The following is a 20,863-nucleotide window of genomic DNA, read 5'->3' as shown; positions in this document are numbered from 1 at the left end:
CACGGAGAAGCAATGCAACATAGAATTGAAAGAGTATGTAACAATTTACATGAAAATAACAATCCCTTTAAATTATATATCTGGTTAACCAAACCCAGGGGTGGGAGAGCCAAGTGAGTAGGGGGCTCTAAAAATAAAAAAGCTTCACCAGAATAAACCGTTGTGCTAATGTGATAAACATCTTTTTGTACTTGCTGTGAAGTTGTGAGCCATCACCAGTGGGTAGACAAAGCCTCTCGGCTAACAGAGAAGGTCTTAGCTGGGCGACTCAGATGACTACTTTACACCTCTTCGTGCTTCTGAGGGAGAGAGTATCATTCCTCTGGAGCATAAACTCCACCACAATTAATGCATCGTTAATATAAATATTAAAATGTTGTACACCAGTAATAATACTGTACTAATGATATAACACAGAGAGGACCACAAAGACAGTACTCTAAAGAGCTCCTAAACGTCTGGCGCGTAGTATTGCATATTTTGACTGTTTATACAAATTATAAACATAAATTATATTTAAATTAAATTATATTGAATCGATTCAAAGTCTATAAGAATATGTAGTGGTAATCGTAGCTGCGTACAGCATATAATTTTTTCTTCTTTGTCTTCTTCCTTAGCTTTTCCCATTTCTATATGACGTCAGCCTTCTGATTACCAGTGTAGATCCTCACCCTTTGAGTTCAGGAACTGAAGGGAATTGAAAATGTCATGGGGGCGTGTAATATAGGCGTAAAACAGGGGAGGGGCTTCTGAAGGGGGCGTCTGAAGTGCTCGGATCTGTCCGAGGCCTAAAACTGTCCTGACTGCAGCTGGACACTTCTCACAAAATCAATGATATTATGGAGCACACACATGAAAGGGTTCGGTGTTCATCCACGAAGGCTGGCCACCAAAGAATCCTGCTGCAAATTCTTCTGTTTTAAATGTAGGTTTTGGACATTTGCAATTCCATTTTCTGTTCATTTTAGATTCTGTCAATTGGCATTTCACATAATTCAGATACTTGAACATTGTTACGAATGCCAAACACAGTGAGAATCAAGAGGAGATGTTTAATCAATGGAGTAGCTACAAATAATTAGTGAGAATGCAGAAAGCAACAACATCGATGAGAAGAACACCAAAACAAAATACAAGGTCCAATATGCAAAGTAAAAGTCGACGACGCACAGAAAACAAAAAGTAGGTCCATAAACTAACTAAGATTCTTTGCTCTTAACTATTGTTAACATTCATTTTGTTCACAGTTTGTATTTTCTTTCAACTAGGGGGCTCTTCCCTCTGCTCGCTTTGTTTCGATCCTTTCTCTGTTCTTTCAACTCCTGATCGATTTCCCTCCTCTTCTATTGAATACCCTCCTGTGTTCAGAGTGCCGTAATGGTTTAATCTCTGTTGAATTATCCAAAACCCAAACTCCTTAAGGAAAAAACCACCAGAATAATCAAACTGCAAGTACTTAGTGTAAACGGTACCCAAAGAAGAGCTGATGGTTTAAATTTAAACAAATGTCACAGCACTAGTACTGAGTACTCTCCATTACAGTATTTTCCAGAAGTGGTTTATTTAACAATATTTTTGTAAAAAATACAAATGTGCGGGACATTGTGAGCAGATGACTGGATGACTTGACATGTGGATTATGCAGCACAAGTGATGTGAGGTATTTTCTATGGAGATATTGTTGTCCAACACTGCTTACAATAGCTGTCTATTTTATCAGAAATTTTGTAACTCCATTCAGCATGAAAACATCAGATTAAAATCTTTTCTCAACCATTACTACAAACTCCATGGGATAAGTAGCATATAAAACAAATCATCTTTGACTGGAGGTTTCCTTAAACAAGATCACCATATTCAGATGATGAGAAGTGCTACACATGTGACATCATCACAATACTGGTATACACGTCAGCACTGTGAACTTCCAGGATGTCCAAGATTGTGGATGCAAACTATAACCTTAGCGAATGTGTGTCCTTCATGCTGTTGTTTAGGTGTCTGTCTATGAATGTTGTTCTTTGGTATTAGTATTTTAGGTTTTGACAACAGTTTTCTGATCATTTGGCTCTCCCTTGACTACCATCTACTTCACTGATAACCTCTGCCTGTTTTTCTTTATTCCACCCTTTTGCTAGAACATCAGCTTTTATTTCTTTCATTCCACTTGGCATTCATTCCTTAGTTTTAGTCATTAACCCTAAAATGTTGGAATTGTACATAAGCTGAGTATCATAGCACTGTAAAATCTTACTGGTGTTCCATTTTTGCACAGTCGGCCCTCTGTAACGTTTCAGGATGTGTTTGGTTTTTGTAAAAAGGAACATAAAAAGATTATACCACTGCCTAGGACACAGACAGGGCATAAAGAAGGCTGTAGGTACCTGACTGTCCCCACATTTGGTCCCTGTCATTACGAGACCAGGATCCAGAGTGTCTCCCTCCATCTCCGACTGGTAGACATGAGTCCCACGACATTTGATCTTCTTCCCCTTGTGCCAGACTCCAGTATCAATGGCCACCACGTTGGTCTTTAGTGGACTGTCCGCTGAAGACAAGCATTGGATTTTCCCACATTTGGCATCCCTTGGAGAAGAAGGCGAAAGTGAGCACAACTGTCAGAAACCCTCACCTGCTCATCTCCTTCTATTCTATGCACAAGAAGGTGGGTCACCTTGGTTGGCACTTCTTGTACTGACCGCTCAGGTTCTTGCCACAGTTGCCATACATGTCGCCTGCTTTGTTAATTTCCTCAAAGCAGATTGCTGGAGCTGGCTCTGCTCCTGTGGGACAACATGCTTTGGTTAAAACGTTAGATATCAGGGGGCTGCTTCTTCCCTTTACAGGCCTCCCACCTTCCCAAGTTTTAGGCACAAGTAGTGGACTAACAACTTGGCCGAGTTACCTCCTTGGTCAAACCTCTCAGGGTTTGGCTGTATTTCTGATCATAGGGCACTCACCTTGTCCCCAGAGGGATGCACACTGACTCTCAAAGGATAGGCACATGCCGCTGTAGCAGTAGGCCCTTCTGCCATTGCACTCAGTGCCATCCAAAAGGTAGAAGTTGGCGGGGCAGAACTCTGAGCTTCCAGTGCAGTACTCTGGGAGGTCACATGACCCACTGGCACTTCTGCATAGTGTCCCTGCACTCAGCAGCTGTGGGAACAATGAGCTTAAAATTTAGTGAGTTTATGGTGTCAAGGAGCTTTTCCTTTAAAGCATATCTTTCATTTCTTATGATGAGATCATCCACAGCTTTCACACAAAGTTCACACTGACATTATTTGAAGCTATAAACCATAATAAATTAAATAAAGAATCAGACCACCTTGCAGCGGTCACAGCACTCCCCATGGGCACACTCCGCTCCCACCTTCAGCGTGCAGTTGTTGGCATTACAGCAAGCACTGGTGCACTCCTGAAAGACAGATAGCAATCGAAATGAGAAGTCAGATGGAAGCCTACAGCCTCAGCCTCCCCTCCAGGTGGTCTCTCACAGTCAGTCTGCTGTCTTCTTAGGAGTGCCACCCAGCACTCTCATGTCCATTAGAAAAGAAAGATGTGACAGACATGGGGGTGAGCTTCTAGACTGACTGCAGTCTGTGAGCTACGAGGAACAACTGATGGACATGAATCTCATCAGTTCACTCAAAAGAACATCCAAGATACAAGCATTAGAAATTATGTGGAGTAGGACTGATGCCCGCTGTGACTTTAAAATGAAAATAACAATACGAATACAGGGCCACGGATGGAGGCTGTTCGGGAGTGGTGAGGAGCATACAGTTTGTTGAAACTGTACGACAGACTGACATCATCCATTCACCTCATAACTTCAGCTCAAGTGTCAGTCCTCTCTCTGCAGGGCCTCTTTGGGCTGCACCTTCTGGGTTTTATCTGATAAGACTGATTAATCAGAGGCAAAGTGACATCCATAATACATCATTTAAACACTTGGTCAGAGAACAGAGAGCCATAACTCAATGACTGGACCAAACTTTGCATCAGTTGTCAACCAAAAGAACCCAAGAAAGCATTGACAAAACATCCACTCCATCGTTTATCACACATTACAGGCGCTAGATCAGTCTGCAGTACGTGCTCAGTGCTCTGGTTGTAACTTGGCCCGAACAGTAGGACACTTGTTGCCTTGGATGTGGCCTCAACAAAGGCTGGAGTGACCCCCCTTTTAGTCCAAAGGGCAACCTGGTGCTGGATTTTTAGATTGGAAGACCATCTGTAATGGAAATGGACAAGAGTGCCATGAGACCAAACCTTGTGAAAGTAAAGCAAAGTACATGAGCAAGAAAGACCTCCATAAAGCCACACATTCATCTTGCTAAAGACGGGAGTCAACTGATCACCGACTACTCAGCCAACGTACATTTTATGCTAACAATCAAGGGCCACTGTGTGTGTAGCCTTGGAGAAAACAGCAATACCACCAGCAACCAAAAGGTGTAACCAAAGTGAAGAAGCAGAAGAGTTCCTGAGGCTGGAGGAAGCCAACCCAGAATGGCTGGAGCAAAGCATCACCTCCACTCTCCATCAACAGCAACCAAACTATACCTACACCTACTGTCATTCTGACAACCATTAACTGTTTTAGTTAGGATAAAGCCGGCTGATGTATTCTGGTTATTGGTATCACTGTAATAATCTTTGTGAAGAATACATTTGTAACTGTTACACATTTCCTTTCTTAAATTCCATAAATTTCAGAGCAGCTTCACAAACGCAAAAACACACAGATGAGCTGAATGTGGAGGATAAACAGGTGTAGATTAGACATGAGCATTTGAGAAGATGCCACATGAGAGGCTGGACATCAACCTAAAAGAAGTGGGAATTCAGGGTGTGACATGTAGATGGGTGAAGAACTGGTTCAGACACAGGAAACAGACGGTGATGATGCGAGGAACCTTATGAACCTTATCAGAACTTGCTGATGTTAAGAGTGGTGTTCCTCAGGGCTCGGTGGTAGGGCCACTGCTATTTTTAATATATATAAATGATTTAGATAGGAATATAAGTAACAAGCTGGTTAAGTTTGCAGAAGAAACCAAGATAGGTGACTTGGCAGATAATTTGGAATCCATTAAATCATTACAGGTGGACTTGGACAGCAGGTTTGGGTAGATTTGTGGCAGACAAAATTTAATGTCAGTAAATGTAAAGTATTACACATAGGAAGTAAAAATGTTAGGTTTGAATACATAATGGGAGGTCTGAAAATCTAGAATACACCTTATGACAAGTAATTAGGAGTCGTAGTGGACTCTATCAATGCAATCAACTTCTGGACAGTGTTCAGAAGACATTAAAGAAGGCAAATACAAGGAGATTCCCTCAAAAGAGGCCCTGAATGTTCTGTTGTAAGTTCTGTTAGGATGAAGCAATCTGAACCAAAAAAATATGCTATATATTTGATGTACGTGTAATCGATTGCATTACATGCGATGCTTGAAGTGGTTTCCGTTTTCTGCCAGACACATTCCGATGTGGTGCTCCATGTTCCTGAATGTACCGGGGGGGGAAAGCAGCAATTTCACATTGGATGTTTTCCTTCAAATCTTCCACACTGTGAGGCTTGTTGTGATAGACTTTTTCTTTGAGCATACCCCAAAGGAAGAAGTCTTGTGGTGTCAGATCTGATGACCGTGGTGGCCAATGCCCCTTTGAAATTACCCTGTTGCCAAAGAAGGACTCTGCACTTCTGCCATGCTCCTTGCCAATGTGTGACATGTTGCTCCATCTTGCTGGAAGTAACCTTGCGTTACCTCACAATCATCCAGTTGATTCTGACACCGCTTAAACGAATTGGTGACCCAATAGGTTCACACCATGAAGATGCGCTGCTCAATACTGTACACTACCATCCTGATGAGAGGTCAAATGACTGAGTGAAGGGGTACGGGCGGTATGCACCCAGAAGTTGCAAATGGAGGTTAAATGTTGCAATGGATGTCCAATGAGTACCTCATTGGTCCGATACGGGCATCCTAGCTTGTTTGAAGCTCCATATACTGAGGAGCACGTTGTTTCGTTCAGCTTGCTTTGTCATAGCGAGTTATTACAGAATATTCAGGGCCTCTTTCAAGTAAATCTCCCTGTAGAATGTTAGGTTATATATAGCACGATGTGAGCAGTACAAGTCCAAGGAGGTTCTGCTCAACCTTTATAACTCACTGGTGAGGCCTCATCTGGAGTACTGTGAGCAGGTTTGGTCTCCAGGCTACAAAAAGGACATAGCAGCACTAGAAAAGGTCCAGAGATGAGTGACGAGGCTGATTCCAGGGCTAAAGGGGATGAATTATGAGGAAAGATTAAAAGAGCTGAGCCTTTACAGTTTAAGCAAAAGAAGATTAAGAGGTGACTTGATTGAAGTGTTTAAAATTATGAAGGGATTTAGTACAGAGGATCGAGACTGTTATTTTAAAATGAGTTCATCAAGAACATGGGGACACAGTTGGAAACTTGTTAAGGGTAAATTTCACCCAAACATTAGGAAATTTTTCTTTACAGAAAGAACGATACACTTGGAATAAACTACCAAGTAGTGTGATAGATAGTAAAACATTAGGAACTTTCAAACTCGACTTGATATTTTTTAGAAGAATTAAGTGGATAGGACTGGTGAGCTTTGTTGGGCTGAATGGCCTGTTCTTTTCCAGATTGTCCTAATGTTCTAAAATAAATAAATAAATAAAAACAGCACCACAGTCACAGTGCAGATGCTAAATAGTTAATAACTGCTAAAGCGCTTATCCATCTTGACCATGAAAAAATCACAACTCATATAGGAAAGAAAAGGTTCAGACTAAGCTAGCACAGATTTATGGTTTGGGCAGTTTGTTATTGTCATTTGGCTGTATGTACTTGGAAATTTCAATCTACTTTTATTCTTATGTTATGAATAAATTGTACTATTTGGTTTATTGCAGAAAATGTGTTTGGGATATTGGTTGAAAAATAGTCAATAGCTACGTCTGAACCACAAACAGAGAGAGAGAGAAAGTAACATAATGTGGACTTTCGTCAATTCATTGATAAATTATATCGATCCCTTCATAGTCCTGGCATCCATGACCAAAGACACATATTGGTTTTTTTTTTTAAGTGTGGATTTTGCATTCATGAAACGTAAAACTCTTTTAAAAGGTTTCTTTTTAACGTTTTTGGTGGGCTGCAAAATTAAGGAATATTGCTCCCTACAGCCTTGGTCACACTTCTGCATTTTTCCCAGCTGCGTAACACAGCCAGCCTGCAGCACTCCAGTCTCATCAGTAATTTTCTATGGCTGTCGGCCACATTGCCATATCTGAGTGTGGTGCATTTTTTAAAAAAATGTGACATCTTGCATATTTTATGCACAAAGACACACCAAAACACAGAAAAGTGCACTACACTGGAATTCACCGTGCGTGTTTCTTAGCTACTCGTTCCTGCCAGTGAGGCAGAGGATATGGACGCCCCAAGCGTATGGAGGAAATTGCCAAGTGTCGTTTCTGTTTCTGGTGCAGCTTTAGGACTGAGATCTGCAAAATTGTCACCATAATTGGAAAAGTGGCCATTGTACTACCAGAACAACCACAACACAAGTCTCACAGCTCAACAAAATATCGTTGGTGATTTCCGGTGATTTATATAAACACTGAACAACAGGCAGACGCATGGGAATTAATACATGAAAACGCTTACAGACAGGAGCGAATCCCTCTCTTCCCGTGATAATGGCCCAAGTTTTGCTGGTGGCAAAGCTCCATTTTATTTGGCAACATGTTTGTGAAGCAAAATTCTGTTCTGCATGAATTGTTTTGCTCTTCACTATATAAGAGGTTATCCTGTACTAATGCTGAGAAAATGTAATCACCCAGAGAACAATAGATTCACAGAATGAAGTAAATGGGAGTAGATCTAAAAAGGGATTCTATTTTTGAAAAAGACAAGTGAACAGAAAGCATCAGGCCAGGCTGAATATGTGGCAGGGCAAGTTAATATTTAGATATAGCTCACAATGAATTTCAGAGAGCTTAACATTCACTTCACCTTTTAAGAAGACACATTTCCAGAAATCTCAATATATGCCTCTTTACCTTTTAAGATATTGGCAATACATTTTGATAAACCTCAAATGCATTTCAAGATATCCAAAACAGATGTTCACATATCTTAAAATAACTGCGGTGCATATTCAGATATCTTAAATTCATTCTGAGATATCTAAAATTGACCTTGCATGCATTTTAAAATATCTTAGGATATAATGGGTTGGATAATGGATGGATGGATGAAATGAATTCTGAGAGAACTCAATCCCGTTCTGTCTACTTTCCTGTGCTCTCTCTATTTGCAGATATCTTGGAGTAAATTTTCAAAATTTTGAAATGAGCAGGATGTTATTTTGAGAGATCTTGAAATGCATTCCAGATACCTGACAATGGACAGGAGGCTATTCTAAGAGATCTAGAACCATATTTGAGATATCTTGGATTGTACTGCAGATATGTGAAAGTGATGATCAGATATATGAAATACGTTTGTGTGTTTTTAAAGATATCTTGAAAAGTTTTGAGATAGTTGAGGCCCATTTTCGCACTTTATGGGACTGGTGGCTGCCAACCTGGGACTGGTATCTTCAGATGTTACTGAGAGCTACTGGCAGGCCAAAAAGGCAGCCGCTACAAAGTGAGAGGCCGTTTGTGGGTGGCATTTGGTGAGGCTCATTATGAGGATTCTGGTTGAAATCGACAACCCAGAGGAAGTCTGCCGACACGAGAATAACGTGAACATAATCCTACGCACAGACAGATGGAGATGTCTTCAATCTGTCCATAGGCATCGCTTGATATTCAACAGGCAATTTCACTTTTTTAAACACTGAGAGCTGCTCTTTTTTCCAGAACACATCAAACAAGAGAATACATTTTGCTGACCATTACTACACAGTACATCATCTCCTATTAACCATCTGCTGACCAGTACTACTCGGCATCTCCATTAGCTTCCATTAACCACCGCTGACCATCACCACACAATACCTCCATTAACCTCCATTAACAACGTGTTACTAAAACCCTGCATTAGCTTTAATCTTCTTCATTTACAAAGTTCTAATTGTTACAATTACTGGTTTTGGCTAGTGGTCTTGTACAGTATGTTGCTGACATCTAATTATGTCCATAAAAATCAGAGCCAAAGACCACAGTGACACGCCGATTACAGTTTATTTTTTATATCTCAGATCACAATGATTCACAGAACATTCATAAGTTCATGTGAGGGTGGAGCCTATCCTAGTAGCATGGTCCCACCCCCAATGAAGTGTCACTTCCTCACACACTGTCACACTCACATTGACTCAATTTAGAATCACCAATTATCCAAACACACCCATTTTGGAGGCTGGAGGACAAAAAACAATGCAGACGCAGATTTTCTTATGATTCGTGCCTAACCAAAATACACAATACTGGAATCCGCTTTACAAAAGATGAGAGGGAACTGTTAAAACCCCTGGTCCACAAAAAACAAAGCCTTTCCAAAAAGTTTCTAATTAGATTTTCTTAAACAAATTCCAAAAAGGTCCAAAATTCAAAAAAAGGATTAAAAGAGTCAAGAAAAGAAAAAAAATGAAACACAAAACCTGTGATAGAATAAAATGTCAAAACTGTTAGAAAAAAACTTTAACAACAAAATGTTAATTCTAAATCCTAATCCACTAAACAAAAGCAAAGGATCAAAAAGCCGGAATATCTGAAATCATACTGTGAATTAAAGAACAAAACCCGAACAGCAAGGGAGCCAAACATCAGCTTTAGAAATGAATGGCTCTGCAGGTTTCCTGTGGTATGCTGGGCCCTTAAGTAATGGTTGACCAATGCTGTGTTAAGAGGCCCTGCCTCCTTAGGCCCAGCATACAAAATAATAGAAGTATAACATTAATTAATTAATTAATTAATTGACAACTACAAAATATTTTTCATGAAATACCTAAGACCAAACAAGCTACCAAGTTAAAAAGATGATAAGGACATTAGCACACACAAAAAAAAATAAATGACAACATGAACAACATAAAAGATGGATGACTGGAATCAAGGATGCAGTCCTGGTAAGACCACAACAGGTTTATCATGACTTTCTCTTATACCAGCAAAGCTGTCAGAAGGACATAATGGATCTGGGGACTCAAAAGTGATTATAGGCAGGCGGACATGTGAGATGTTGGGTTCTGGACTGGTTACTGGTGGATACCCAGATGTTAACTGCAGTGGGATTTGAGAAAGTCTATAAACCATTATTTCACCTATGATCAATCCCTTGGAACTGTCATAAAATATGGTCAAGCCCGACCTCATGGCTATGCCTATGCTTGGTATGGAGGTAGTGGTTACAAGCTTCTTAAATGTGGCCCAAAAGTGACTGAAGTGCAGATCTCCTGGATTTGGTGTAGCATTCCAAAAAGCTAAAACTGAACCAGAATGACAGTGAACGGAGACCAAACTGCAGCTGTTGTGGACATGAGAGCTTCATGTTGCAAAAAGAGACAAATCAACAGGCCCCATTGGCATGACAGAATCAGACATTGATGTCAAGTGTGTGCTAGACAGGCCCTCCTGACAGAAAAGCTGACCCTCCTACGCTATTATCACCAACCTATTCCTGGCCTGAAATCAAAATTAAGGGAAGGGTGGACCTCAGCCAATTCATGACAATAGAGCTGCAGGCTTTAAAGAGAGTATTAATGTACAAAGAGAAGCACCGCAGGACTTCTAGAAGCGGCCAGATTAAGAGATGAAGAACTCTGAGGACTGGTGGCATCAGGCAGCATTTGAAGCCTCTTAAATTGGAGTCACTAACACTCCACTCATTAACCTGACATCACTCATCTGAAAGCCCCATTAGGGTTAATGCAGTCGGATTTACCTCAGCTTCCCCACAGTCACACTCCTCGCCTTCTTCCAGGTAGCCATTGCCACATCGCTGGCCCCCATACATAGTCTTGGTGTTGGGCATGTTAGACAAACACTTTCCGCCTCCCGAGTCCAGAAACGTCTTGAGGTCCCTTTTGTTGCATTGGTTGAACGTCTTGGGGAAAGGATGTCTGAGGGTGGAATTGATCACTCTGACACTGACGACTTTGGCACATGAAGTCTATTCAGTAGTAAAGCTTGCAGAGATTCTTACCCACTGGCTTTAGCCATGATGCATCCGCCATCATCAGGATTAGCTGTGCAGCAGCCTTCAGAGTCGTGGTTCAACCCGAAGTTGTGTCCCATCTCATGAGCGACTGTGCTTGCCACACCAAGAACACTTTGAGAGTAATCCTACACAGATAAACACCACGCAGAACACAGGCCACTTCAGGACATTTTAAAGTGGGCATCTGTAATACTCAAGGTAAAAAAACCTGAACACTTAAAGTAAAAATGTGCATCCAACTGGAGGGATTCACTGACAAGGCATACACATATCAGAAGAGGGAAAAAAAAAATCATCTTACAGAGTTGATGCCCCCAGACTGGTACTCCGAGCACATGACCAGGAGAGGCGCTAAGCCAATCGTAGATCCACTAAAGCGAACGCCACTGGAAAAAAACACAGAATTAAAAGGCATTCTTCACAATGGAGCCCCCTCAATACCCAACCTACTACCCACACCACTTATTACTTAAAGAAATAGGCACACTTTCAACAAAACTGCATTCATTTGGAATTGAATACAATTTTTCCTCAATATTTCCTGAGGTTTTTGGTCAGTATAAGCTGTTATAACATCCTGCTCAGGTTTGTAATGAAGTGGAGCCAACACTGGTGTCATCCCTGGACCAGGAGACACTCCCTTATGGGCCAGCTTTGGATCATCTGTCAACCTAACCTGCAGTCTTTGGGATATATGGAAGAAAAATGATATAAAATTTGTTTTAAGTAAAATGATTTTATTTACTTTTGTTATAAATGCACTAAAAAGCAAAAAATACATTTTTCTTTAACCAAAATTTTCATGGTTATATGTGACTAAATAAAATCATGGAGCGAACATAAATTAATCGATTCAAACAATTGTTGAAACTTGTTTAGCATGGTGGGAAACTACAACGTTGTTGTTTTTTTATATTTTATGATGAAAGTGGCTATTCTATTAATTGATTGAATGAATTCATTTATGTGTGCCCCACAATTGTATTTAGTCACATCTGCAGGACATTTCAGACAGTCAGAAACTCGAGCGACTGTTAATGTAAAGCATGTAAAGTAGACTTGCACAAAACTCAATACAGAGAGTGATCTACAGGGAGAAGGCAGCCCAATGAAGAGTTGCATTGAATCTTGGGACATTTTCAGATTCCAACCCCTACGGTCAGCCTTCATGGGCTGGCTGGTTACTACAGATGGGTTACTCCAAAACTCAGCAGAATAAGTGGAAAGTTTGACAATGCAGTGGTAATTTAAAGAAACATACCCACTTCACACAGTAGATAAAGAGTCCTCTGATGGGATACTTAAACACTCACTTGATTTCAAGGGTAAGAGGTGGGGGATTTTTATTTTAAAGGGAAGCGCTGAAGTACATAAGCCATATTGCATTTAATTCCTTTTATGTTATTCTTAGAAATTCGGCTTGTTACCGGCCGTGTCTATTTCTTTATTAATCCTCATTGAGTAGCACTTCTAGCACATCGAAAGCAAAGCCATCACTTCCCATCACTCAAGCAGTAACAGAATACTGGACGTGTATTTTGTGAGAGTTTCCTGTGGATCTCACCTTTGGTGCCTCCTGCTGCTAACCACATCACCTCATCAGTGACGTGCGGTGAGGTTCGTGGCTTCTGAGGCACTGACTCCTTCAGAGTCAGATTTACAAATATATGAACACAAAACAATAGCTTATTCACTCTTCAGTTGGCAGCCAGCATGCACGTTGACTACTGGTTATGTTTCATATCTCATCAACATTCTTTACACACACATAGGTAAGGTTCATATTTGGCTAAGAAAGAACGTTACACTGCTAGCGGCGAGAGAGAGCGCATTTGCTCTGCACTCTCCACGTGGTCTAAATTTGCTGTTGCAATTCCACAAATCATACTCATTCAACACAAATGAAGTATAGAATGGTGTACAAAAAAAGGATTTCAATTTTTTAGTTGTTTTTAATTCTGACGCTTTAATCAATTTTAATTCAGTCTGTTCAACAAAAGGATAACAAGAAAAACAAAAGAATATTTTATTTAAGGTTAAAAATTAGTTGGATTGTTTTTTTCTTAGTCTGATCCCATTTTTTTTTAAATTGTAAACCGTTTATGGTCTTCCCTTCAAGTCCCTGCGCTTATCCTTCTCCACAAAAATCTCCCTCGGTTTCTTGTAAAAGTTCTCCTTATTTTCCTTTAGTTGTAAAAGTCTTAATCTTCTATTTTGGCAGTCAGTTGGAACAAAAACTAAAAATAAACGGACCGCTGCAGTGCACTTGACTTTCTGATATCGCTAACTTATTCGCGCCCAGAGCCTCTGCGTAGAAGAACAGCAGCAATGAGCGCCTGTTGAGCTCACATGCGCCCCCCTTCAGGGAGGCACGGCACTGTCTGCCTCACCTTGTGCCTTTAAACTGTGGTTTTAATGTCCGATCAGCAAGACTAGATATGTCACACACATTCATTAAAGATATTAGCCTGACTGTGGAAAGTCAGGGTGTATAATAAACGTGTCTGCAGACATTATATTGGAGACATACAGAGAGGCAGCAACAGGCAGGCGCCAATTGCATGCATCAGCCCAGTGTGTGCGGGAGAGCACAGTCCCAGGTGAGGTGAGGCTCATCGCAAAAGCACCTCACGTTTCTCTTCTATTTTTTAACAGGAACTGCTCCAATTAAGCAATTTTGAATATAAAAATGATCAAAGTTATTGGAATCATACAGAAAACAAATTTATAACCCAGAACGGTGGACAAATTTATTTTATGTTATCATCATTAGCTTTTTTTTACTTTTCATGCGCCTCACCTGCCTCCCCTGACTGCCTGTCCCTGTCCCTCATCCTGCCTCACAACTATCACTTATTTAATCAGGTGGTCTTTTGAACACAGGAGCACTTATACTGTTACTGTTTGTGCCCTCGCGTTGTGTCGTTCATGTCTTCTCTCCTTACACTTTTATGTCTCCACATTCTTGTTCCTTTCCTACCTTCTTGTGCCTTTCTTTATTTTCTGTGCTGAACTGTAATCTGCTTATACAGGGTCACCGCTGTAAATGGACTAACTGATTCCGAAATGGCCAGGTCAGTGATGGCCAGCGATCAGTGCTGCCGTCCACAGAGCACTACAGGTGGTCTACTGGTCTTACGCCTTCAGATTTTATTATTCAGGACCTTCCAAGAGGCGTGTAGGGGCTGTGATTTTATTGGTGGCCACAGAGACAAAACTATTTTTAAGATGATTGGACTGGAAGTGTTAAAAAAAAAACAAAACACAGGGCCGAGACAGGATTGAAAAAATCAAGAGTGCGCTTCTATCATGACTGCTGTTTTCAACTCGTGCACTGTCATTAAAGTTCTGGGGTTTATTCAGGGGTTGGGAAAGCTTGGAGACAGAGTGACCGGCATGGAGTTAAGTGACAGAACAGAAAAAAACACGTGAATGTGCCTGCCAGCTCCAGGCTCTTGGGTTCAACTACCTGGAGTGTACAGTTTGCCTGTTCTCTCCAGATTCTGTGTTGGTCTTCTTCCAAGTACTGCATTCCAAAATGTGTATGTAAGATTACATGATGACTCTAAATTGGTTCCTGTGCAATGGATTAGTTGATGCGGCCAGTATAGGCACCAACCTGAGCTTTATAGGGGTTTTAACAAGACGGAGGGATGTTAAAACAGCTCTAAGACCCTCAAAGGAAAGTGCAGAGTCCCCCTGGTGGGCAGACGGCAATTGTGTTCTAACTACACCCAGGCTATGCCCGACAATAACTCACGTGATCAGCTGGGCGTTGTCATTCCTAATCCGAGAGAACTGCATCCTTCTCCAAGACAGAAAGTTGCTCAGCGTGTTGTACGGGTTCTCAGAGACGACAATCTTATCCTGGTCCGTCCAAATCTCCAGGCCAATCAGTGCGACTCGGATACTGAAGCTCCTGTAAAACTAGACATGTGGAAGGTGAATCCTCAGTGTGACCGGCGTTCACTAGTGAAGACTTGAGAGGCAACATGAACATCTGGCACTCCAAATGTCCTCAAGCATGCTGCCATGGCTGTCTTGACTGGGCCAAAAGCCAAAAGAGCTAATAAACAAGAGTGGCTGGGATACGATGAGAACAGCAGGCGCAACGTTTGTCTGTTTGGGGGAGAAGAACAGAATTCTCCTAGCTGCTGCAGGAGCGAGGCCTTGTGCCTCTTGCCCACCCTGTCCACAGATATGTTGTCGTGTTGTGTTTGTGCTGTTGGCACAAAAGGTCCAGTCCTGTTCAAAATACTACAACAGGGCTCTGAACACCAGAAAGAATGAATGACAAGGACATCCTTCCTCTGTGTCACAGGCCACCACACTCACCTTGTCAACGTAGTTGGCCACATCTAACAGTTTCCTCTGCAGATCTTCATAGTTTCTTTTGTGATTCTGAAACTAGAGAATACAAACGTGAACTGTCATGAGGTGGTGGAAGTCTGTGATGGCAGTGTAGCCAAGTGCAGGACTGTAAACTAAAAGCATATGCTGAGTGAGTTACTTAACCTTTGCCAGTTGTGAAAATACAGAAACAATTTGAATTTGTTCACCACCCTGGAATAAAGTGCCACTGAAACAAATCAGAGGAAAATGAACTTTGTGACACCAAGACAGCATCTGTCCACCCACCCAATTTCAAATCTGCTAAATGTATTTCGGGGACCTGGGATAGCAGCCTCCATGGCAGCATTGTGTGTATGGTAGGCATCATCCCTGTAAGGGAAGCTAGTGCATTAGGGAGCACTAGTACACACACACACACACACACACACACACACACACACACACAGACTTGAGGAGAACATACATGCAAACTCCAAACGGGTAGTGAGATGAGATCTGAACCCAGTCAAATAATGAACACGAATAGCTTGGTCTTAACCCGACAACACACGGCCTGCCCTTCTTTTCCCATAAAGGATTATGGAGTTGATGGAGGTGGTGCTCACTTCTGCTGCATCAAGTGTAAGGCAGGGACCACTAGGTAGGACACAAAAAAAGGAAGCAGCAGCAGCTTAGAAATATTCAAAGTGGTCCTCAAAGCCCTTCAATGGAATTAAAGAACTGAATGGACGTTTTGGTCAGTGGGCGATATGCAACCAGAATGCCCCAAATCACTTGAGCTGAAACACCAATAGGGTGTCACTGCAGCTTAGAACTGCCGTCCTGGGTGGGCACTATGCCTGTCCTCCCCTTGTCTACATGAGTTTTCCTTCAGGCATTCTGGGTTTTCTCCTGCACCCCAAAAGACATGTGCGTCTGTGTGTGTGTACTGAGTTGCGTGGTGATTGTGAGCGTCGGCTTTACAGAGGATGCCCAGTTTTCACCACAGAGAGGCAGTACCTTGGTTTTATGTCTCTTCTGAAAGGTACTTTTACAGCAGTGTGTCCCCATCACTGCACTGGAGCATTGGAATCCACATTCAGACCAAAGGGTAAGCACCCCCTGCTGGCCTCGCCAACACCTCGTCCAGCAGCATCCCAAGCTTTTTCTAGATGGTCTCCCACCCAAGTACTGGCTGGGCCCGAGCATGCTTACCTTCAGTTGGATGATGTGTTCTGAAGTGCATGTGGTATGGCAGCTAAGACGATTAACTCCTCTCTGGTTGTCGTCATGTATGTTTCTTATCGATAAAAAGTATGCACTCTCTTCAAAGCTTTCACATTTATTTTATACAGCACTGAATCACAGTGAATGTAATTTGACTTTTTCACACTGACCAACAGAAACTGACTCTTTAATGTCAAAGTGAAATCAGATCTCTGCAAAGTGGTCTAAATTAATTATAAATATAAAATCGGTCACATACACATTTATCCCCTTTAATATGACACCCCCAAATCATCACTAGGGCAGCCAATCGGTGGTAGAAGTCATGTAATCACTTCAATGGAGATCACTGGGCTGGGATTGCAGTTCATTGGAGTTGTGAACGTGGCCGCTCCTCTGATACCCCCTCTTAAACTGTGATGCAATGGGAAACAAACACGGCTTTTCATCTCCTCTTTGCGGGTTCTGCTGCTTACTGCCTTGCCGCACAAGATGCTTCAAACATTTAAAAGACCACCCCGCAGCTGTCCTTGTGTCTCACTGCCTTGTCTCTCTTCCCCCAGACTACCTCTGCTCTGGTTGAAGAGGAAGATTTTGTGTTCTTTTGACCAGCCAGTTTGACGGTTGTCCCTTGTATGGCCAGAATGCTCCTGAGAGAGATCTGTGTTTGTTATGCCTGTTCTGGAATAAAGTTTCTGTCTCTTGGAAAACTCCGTGTGGTCCTGTGCAACATTGTGACCCAAGCATGACATACTATAAAAGCACCGCATCCGGAAGGTCCAACTTGAGCTGAAGACTAAAGAACAACCCAAGTAAATCTGTGAAAAGGTGACTGAAAAGCACAAGTCAGGGGATGGGGACAAGTAAATGTCCAAGACACTGAATTATCTCTTGGAGTCCAGTGAAATCAGTTTTGTAAGAGTGTGGCAGTGCTGGAAATCTGCCTAGAGCAGGCCATCCACAAACGCTGAGTGATCGTGTGAGATGAACGCTAGCAAGGAAGGTCACCAAGAGACCCCTGAGAACTCTGCAGGATTAACAAGCGGAGATTGGAGAGACAATCAGCAAACAGCAACTGGTATTTAGTCACAGCGTTATGGGCGAGTAAAAAAAACACAACAGAAGCCACGTGGAAGACTCTGAAGTCAGTGGGGAGAAGGTTCAAAATGAAACTCTGACTAAATGCCATGTTTGAATGTTATGCATTATCAAAACACAACGTTCCCACCGTGAAGCATCATGCTTCTCTGCAGCAGGCTCTGGAAGGTAAAATGAATGCAGCAAAATACGGGGTAATTCAGGAGGAAAACCTGATGCATTCCTTAAGGAACTTGTGCCATCCATGTGTATCCAGCAGGGGGCGCTAGCTCCCTTGTTGGAATGAGTTCTTTTGTAATTGCGGCATGTTACATAACCCAAATCTATATAGATATAATATAAAAAGGCGATACCCCTCCCTTAGTGATACAGCGGTATAAAGAAATCACATAGAAGAAATAACAGCTCTGTTTAATGACGGCTTACGTGTCATAACACACGAAGGAAGCCAAGGGCAAGAACCCCGTGTAGAGTCTGCCATTTTCGCCGCTGTGTTGGAAGGATTTTCAGGATCGGATGACGTTATCTCCCATCCATCCGTCGGTTTCAAAGGTGCGCCGGGCAATGTTCCAAGGCTTTGTACTCTTTCTTCATGTGCAGGCCTCCACTTCAGTGAATCATGCCATTCCAAACAAGGCAAAGAGGATACAGTTTCATGCCGAGTTTGACACACAGAAATAGTATACAATGGTCCTCAGTCTGACTGCCCATTTTGCAGTTGCCCCTAACTGTCTTGAATTAAAATGCTTGCCTAGCAGTTCTTATATGGTGGATCCCTGTGTTAAATCTGGCTCTGTGTCAACTGTGCATGTGAGCAGAAAAAGGCCGATTTATAAAATATATTTTATAAAATACAGTGCACAGTGACACGTTCAATGTATACACTTATTTCACCATGGGAGAAGATTTGTATTCCAACACAATAAAGACGCCAAGCAAAAAGCCAAAGCTACACAACAATATTAATGTCCTGGGGCTTCATGTATAAAGAGTGCTTACCTACAAGAATGTTGCGTATGAACGTTTCCACTTTCAAATCTCGATGTATAAAACCTAAACTTGGCGTAAAGCCACGCACAGTAGCTCATACCCAAGTTCTGCACTCGGTTTTGCAGCCTGGCGGCCCCAAGCATCAAAGCAGTTTGGTTATCCTTTCTTTTTTAGATCCACATCCCTGATGTGGCTTTATAAATACATTGAAATTAACTGCATATTGTTTATTAGTTTAATGTATCTGATTGTAATTAACCTGTAACAATATAATGGTCCACAGAATGGTCAAAGTATTCTAAATACTATAGCTGCTTTAGTGTTGTTACTCTCACTACTCCTTCTTCTTTTTCTTTCAGCTGCTCCTGTTAGGGGTTGCCACAGCAGATCATCTTTTTCCATATTACTCTCACTGCACCACTCGGAGTATTTATATCACTGTATCTGAGTGGGGAATTACAGCAGCTGATTGGAAAGAGAATTCTCAGTATACAGCATCAGGGATATGCTGCCTCAGCCATGCTGTCTGTTGAACTGCTCTACATACTGCAAAACGTTTTAAAGCCTTTCCTGTACAGACCTCGCGGTTCAGAAACAGTTTCATCTCAAGAACTATAAACGCACTCAATCATTGCTCCTTGTAGAACTGGTTGTACTTATAAGTACAATCACCCCACTGTAAACTTGTGATACAGTTATAATATCACACAACCTGAGCCACTTTATAAAAAGTGTATTTACATATGATGACAATATCATTTTTAAGATGAAATGCAGCAAAATATGTTTATTATATTATACAGATAAAACTTTAACTTAATTTAAATAATCTATATTGTTACTAATTAAACGTGTGAGGACACAGTGCCACAGCGCTAGCGAGGAGCTGGTGCTCCGTTCACAGATTGTTCCTGCCTCTCGCTGTATTCTTGCTGGGACTGGCGTGACACTGGATGGATAGAATAATTAAACACATACTACGAAGATATTTCAATGTTCCTTAAACGTTCTGAAAAATCGGCGTTCTCAGCTTACAGATGGCTTAACGTCTATTACAGAGCTGATTGTGTGGTGATTGGGTATTTGGAGAAAGAAAAGTAAAGACAGGAATTGGGGGTTAGTACGTTTGAAAGAGACAGTACTGCTGCAATAAATTATTTCATTGAAGGTCGCGCATGGCGCAGCAGCATCTTGCGTGAGACATGAACAATCACTTCACCACCATGTTCCCATGTTTATCATTACGAAAAAGATATCACATATACATCTCAGTATTTTAATTATTCAGAGAGCTGTTATATTACGAATGTAATGGATTCTGTGTCCTGTCGGAGAAAGAGAAAGAACAGAAGCATGTAGTGATTCACACACATAGAGCACATTGAAGATCAAATACAAAACAAAGGATTTAACATGCTACTTTAGTTACGATGGGATTTGAGAAACTAGTAAGTTAAACAATTTTAAGATGAAGTTTATGATGTTCTACTTTAATGACAAAATAAACTACATGATTAAAGCGGAAGTTTAGAGATTAAAGTTGGCATTTCGTGCTTTTTTCCCCACTGTGTGCCTATTTTTTTTTTCTCTGTACCCTAATAAGCTTTCATATGACACTCAGACGCTGGGCTACGACTCGCCTTTTCACAGCAACTTTGATATCTGACAACTTCTTTTTTATTGCACTGTGCGACTTTGTGAAATTTCGAGTTTCTCTGTTACTCTATGTCACTCGATCAACTTCCTTTTGTTCATCTTCCTTTTTGTCCAACAAACAGTACGTTTTTCTTTGCCTCCATTTGGTATTCACTGAAATTCTTCTATTTTCCCCTGTGCTTTTGCCATTGCCTTTTCACAGAACACTGAGCTTAAGGGCTATTTATATTGATTTGCATATTCAAAGAGGCGTAATTCTGGGAGGAGACGGGGCGGTACAGCAAGCACATGCACGTGCGTTACTTTTAATGCTCACCAGGATTTATGGAGCTGAAGAACGTGGAAGCTGCCA

General features: G+C 41.5%; 1 protein-coding gene across 2 annotated transcripts in view; it reads right to left on the bottom strand.

Moving 5' to 3' along the window:
• Positions 1-20,863, bottom strand: part of adam19b (ADAM metallopeptidase domain 19b) — a 53,657-nt gene that overhangs the window by 12,113 nt on the left and 20,681 nt on the right. For both annotated transcript variants that reach the window (XM_039774815.1, XM_039774816.1), the window contains exons 8-16: positions 15,544-15,615; positions 14,969-15,135; positions 11,510-11,594; positions 11,194-11,333; positions 10,933-11,110; positions 3,332-3,421; positions 2,964-3,159; positions 2,678-2,786; positions 2,388-2,589 (exon numbers count right to left, since the gene is read on the bottom strand). In XM_039774815.1, the coding sequence (XP_039630749.1) occupies positions 2,388-2,589; positions 2,678-2,786; positions 2,964-3,159; positions 3,332-3,421; positions 10,933-11,110; positions 11,194-11,333; positions 11,510-11,594; positions 14,969-15,135; positions 15,544-15,615 (1,239 nt within the window). The remainder of the gene's footprint in view (positions 1-2,387; positions 2,590-2,677; positions 2,787-2,963; positions 3,160-3,331; positions 3,422-10,932; positions 11,111-11,193; positions 11,334-11,509; positions 11,595-14,968; positions 15,136-15,543; positions 15,616-20,863) is intronic.

Source organism: Polypterus senegalus, chromosome 13, assembly GCF_016835505.1.
Source record: "Polypterus senegalus isolate Bchr_013 chromosome 13, ASM1683550v1, whole genome shotgun sequence".
Lineage (NCBI taxonomy): Eukaryota > Metazoa > Chordata > Cladistia > Polypteriformes > Polypteridae > Polypterus > Polypterus senegalus.
Note: the sequence above shows the minus strand (reverse complement) of the source record. Positions and strands in the feature narration are given on the sequence as shown.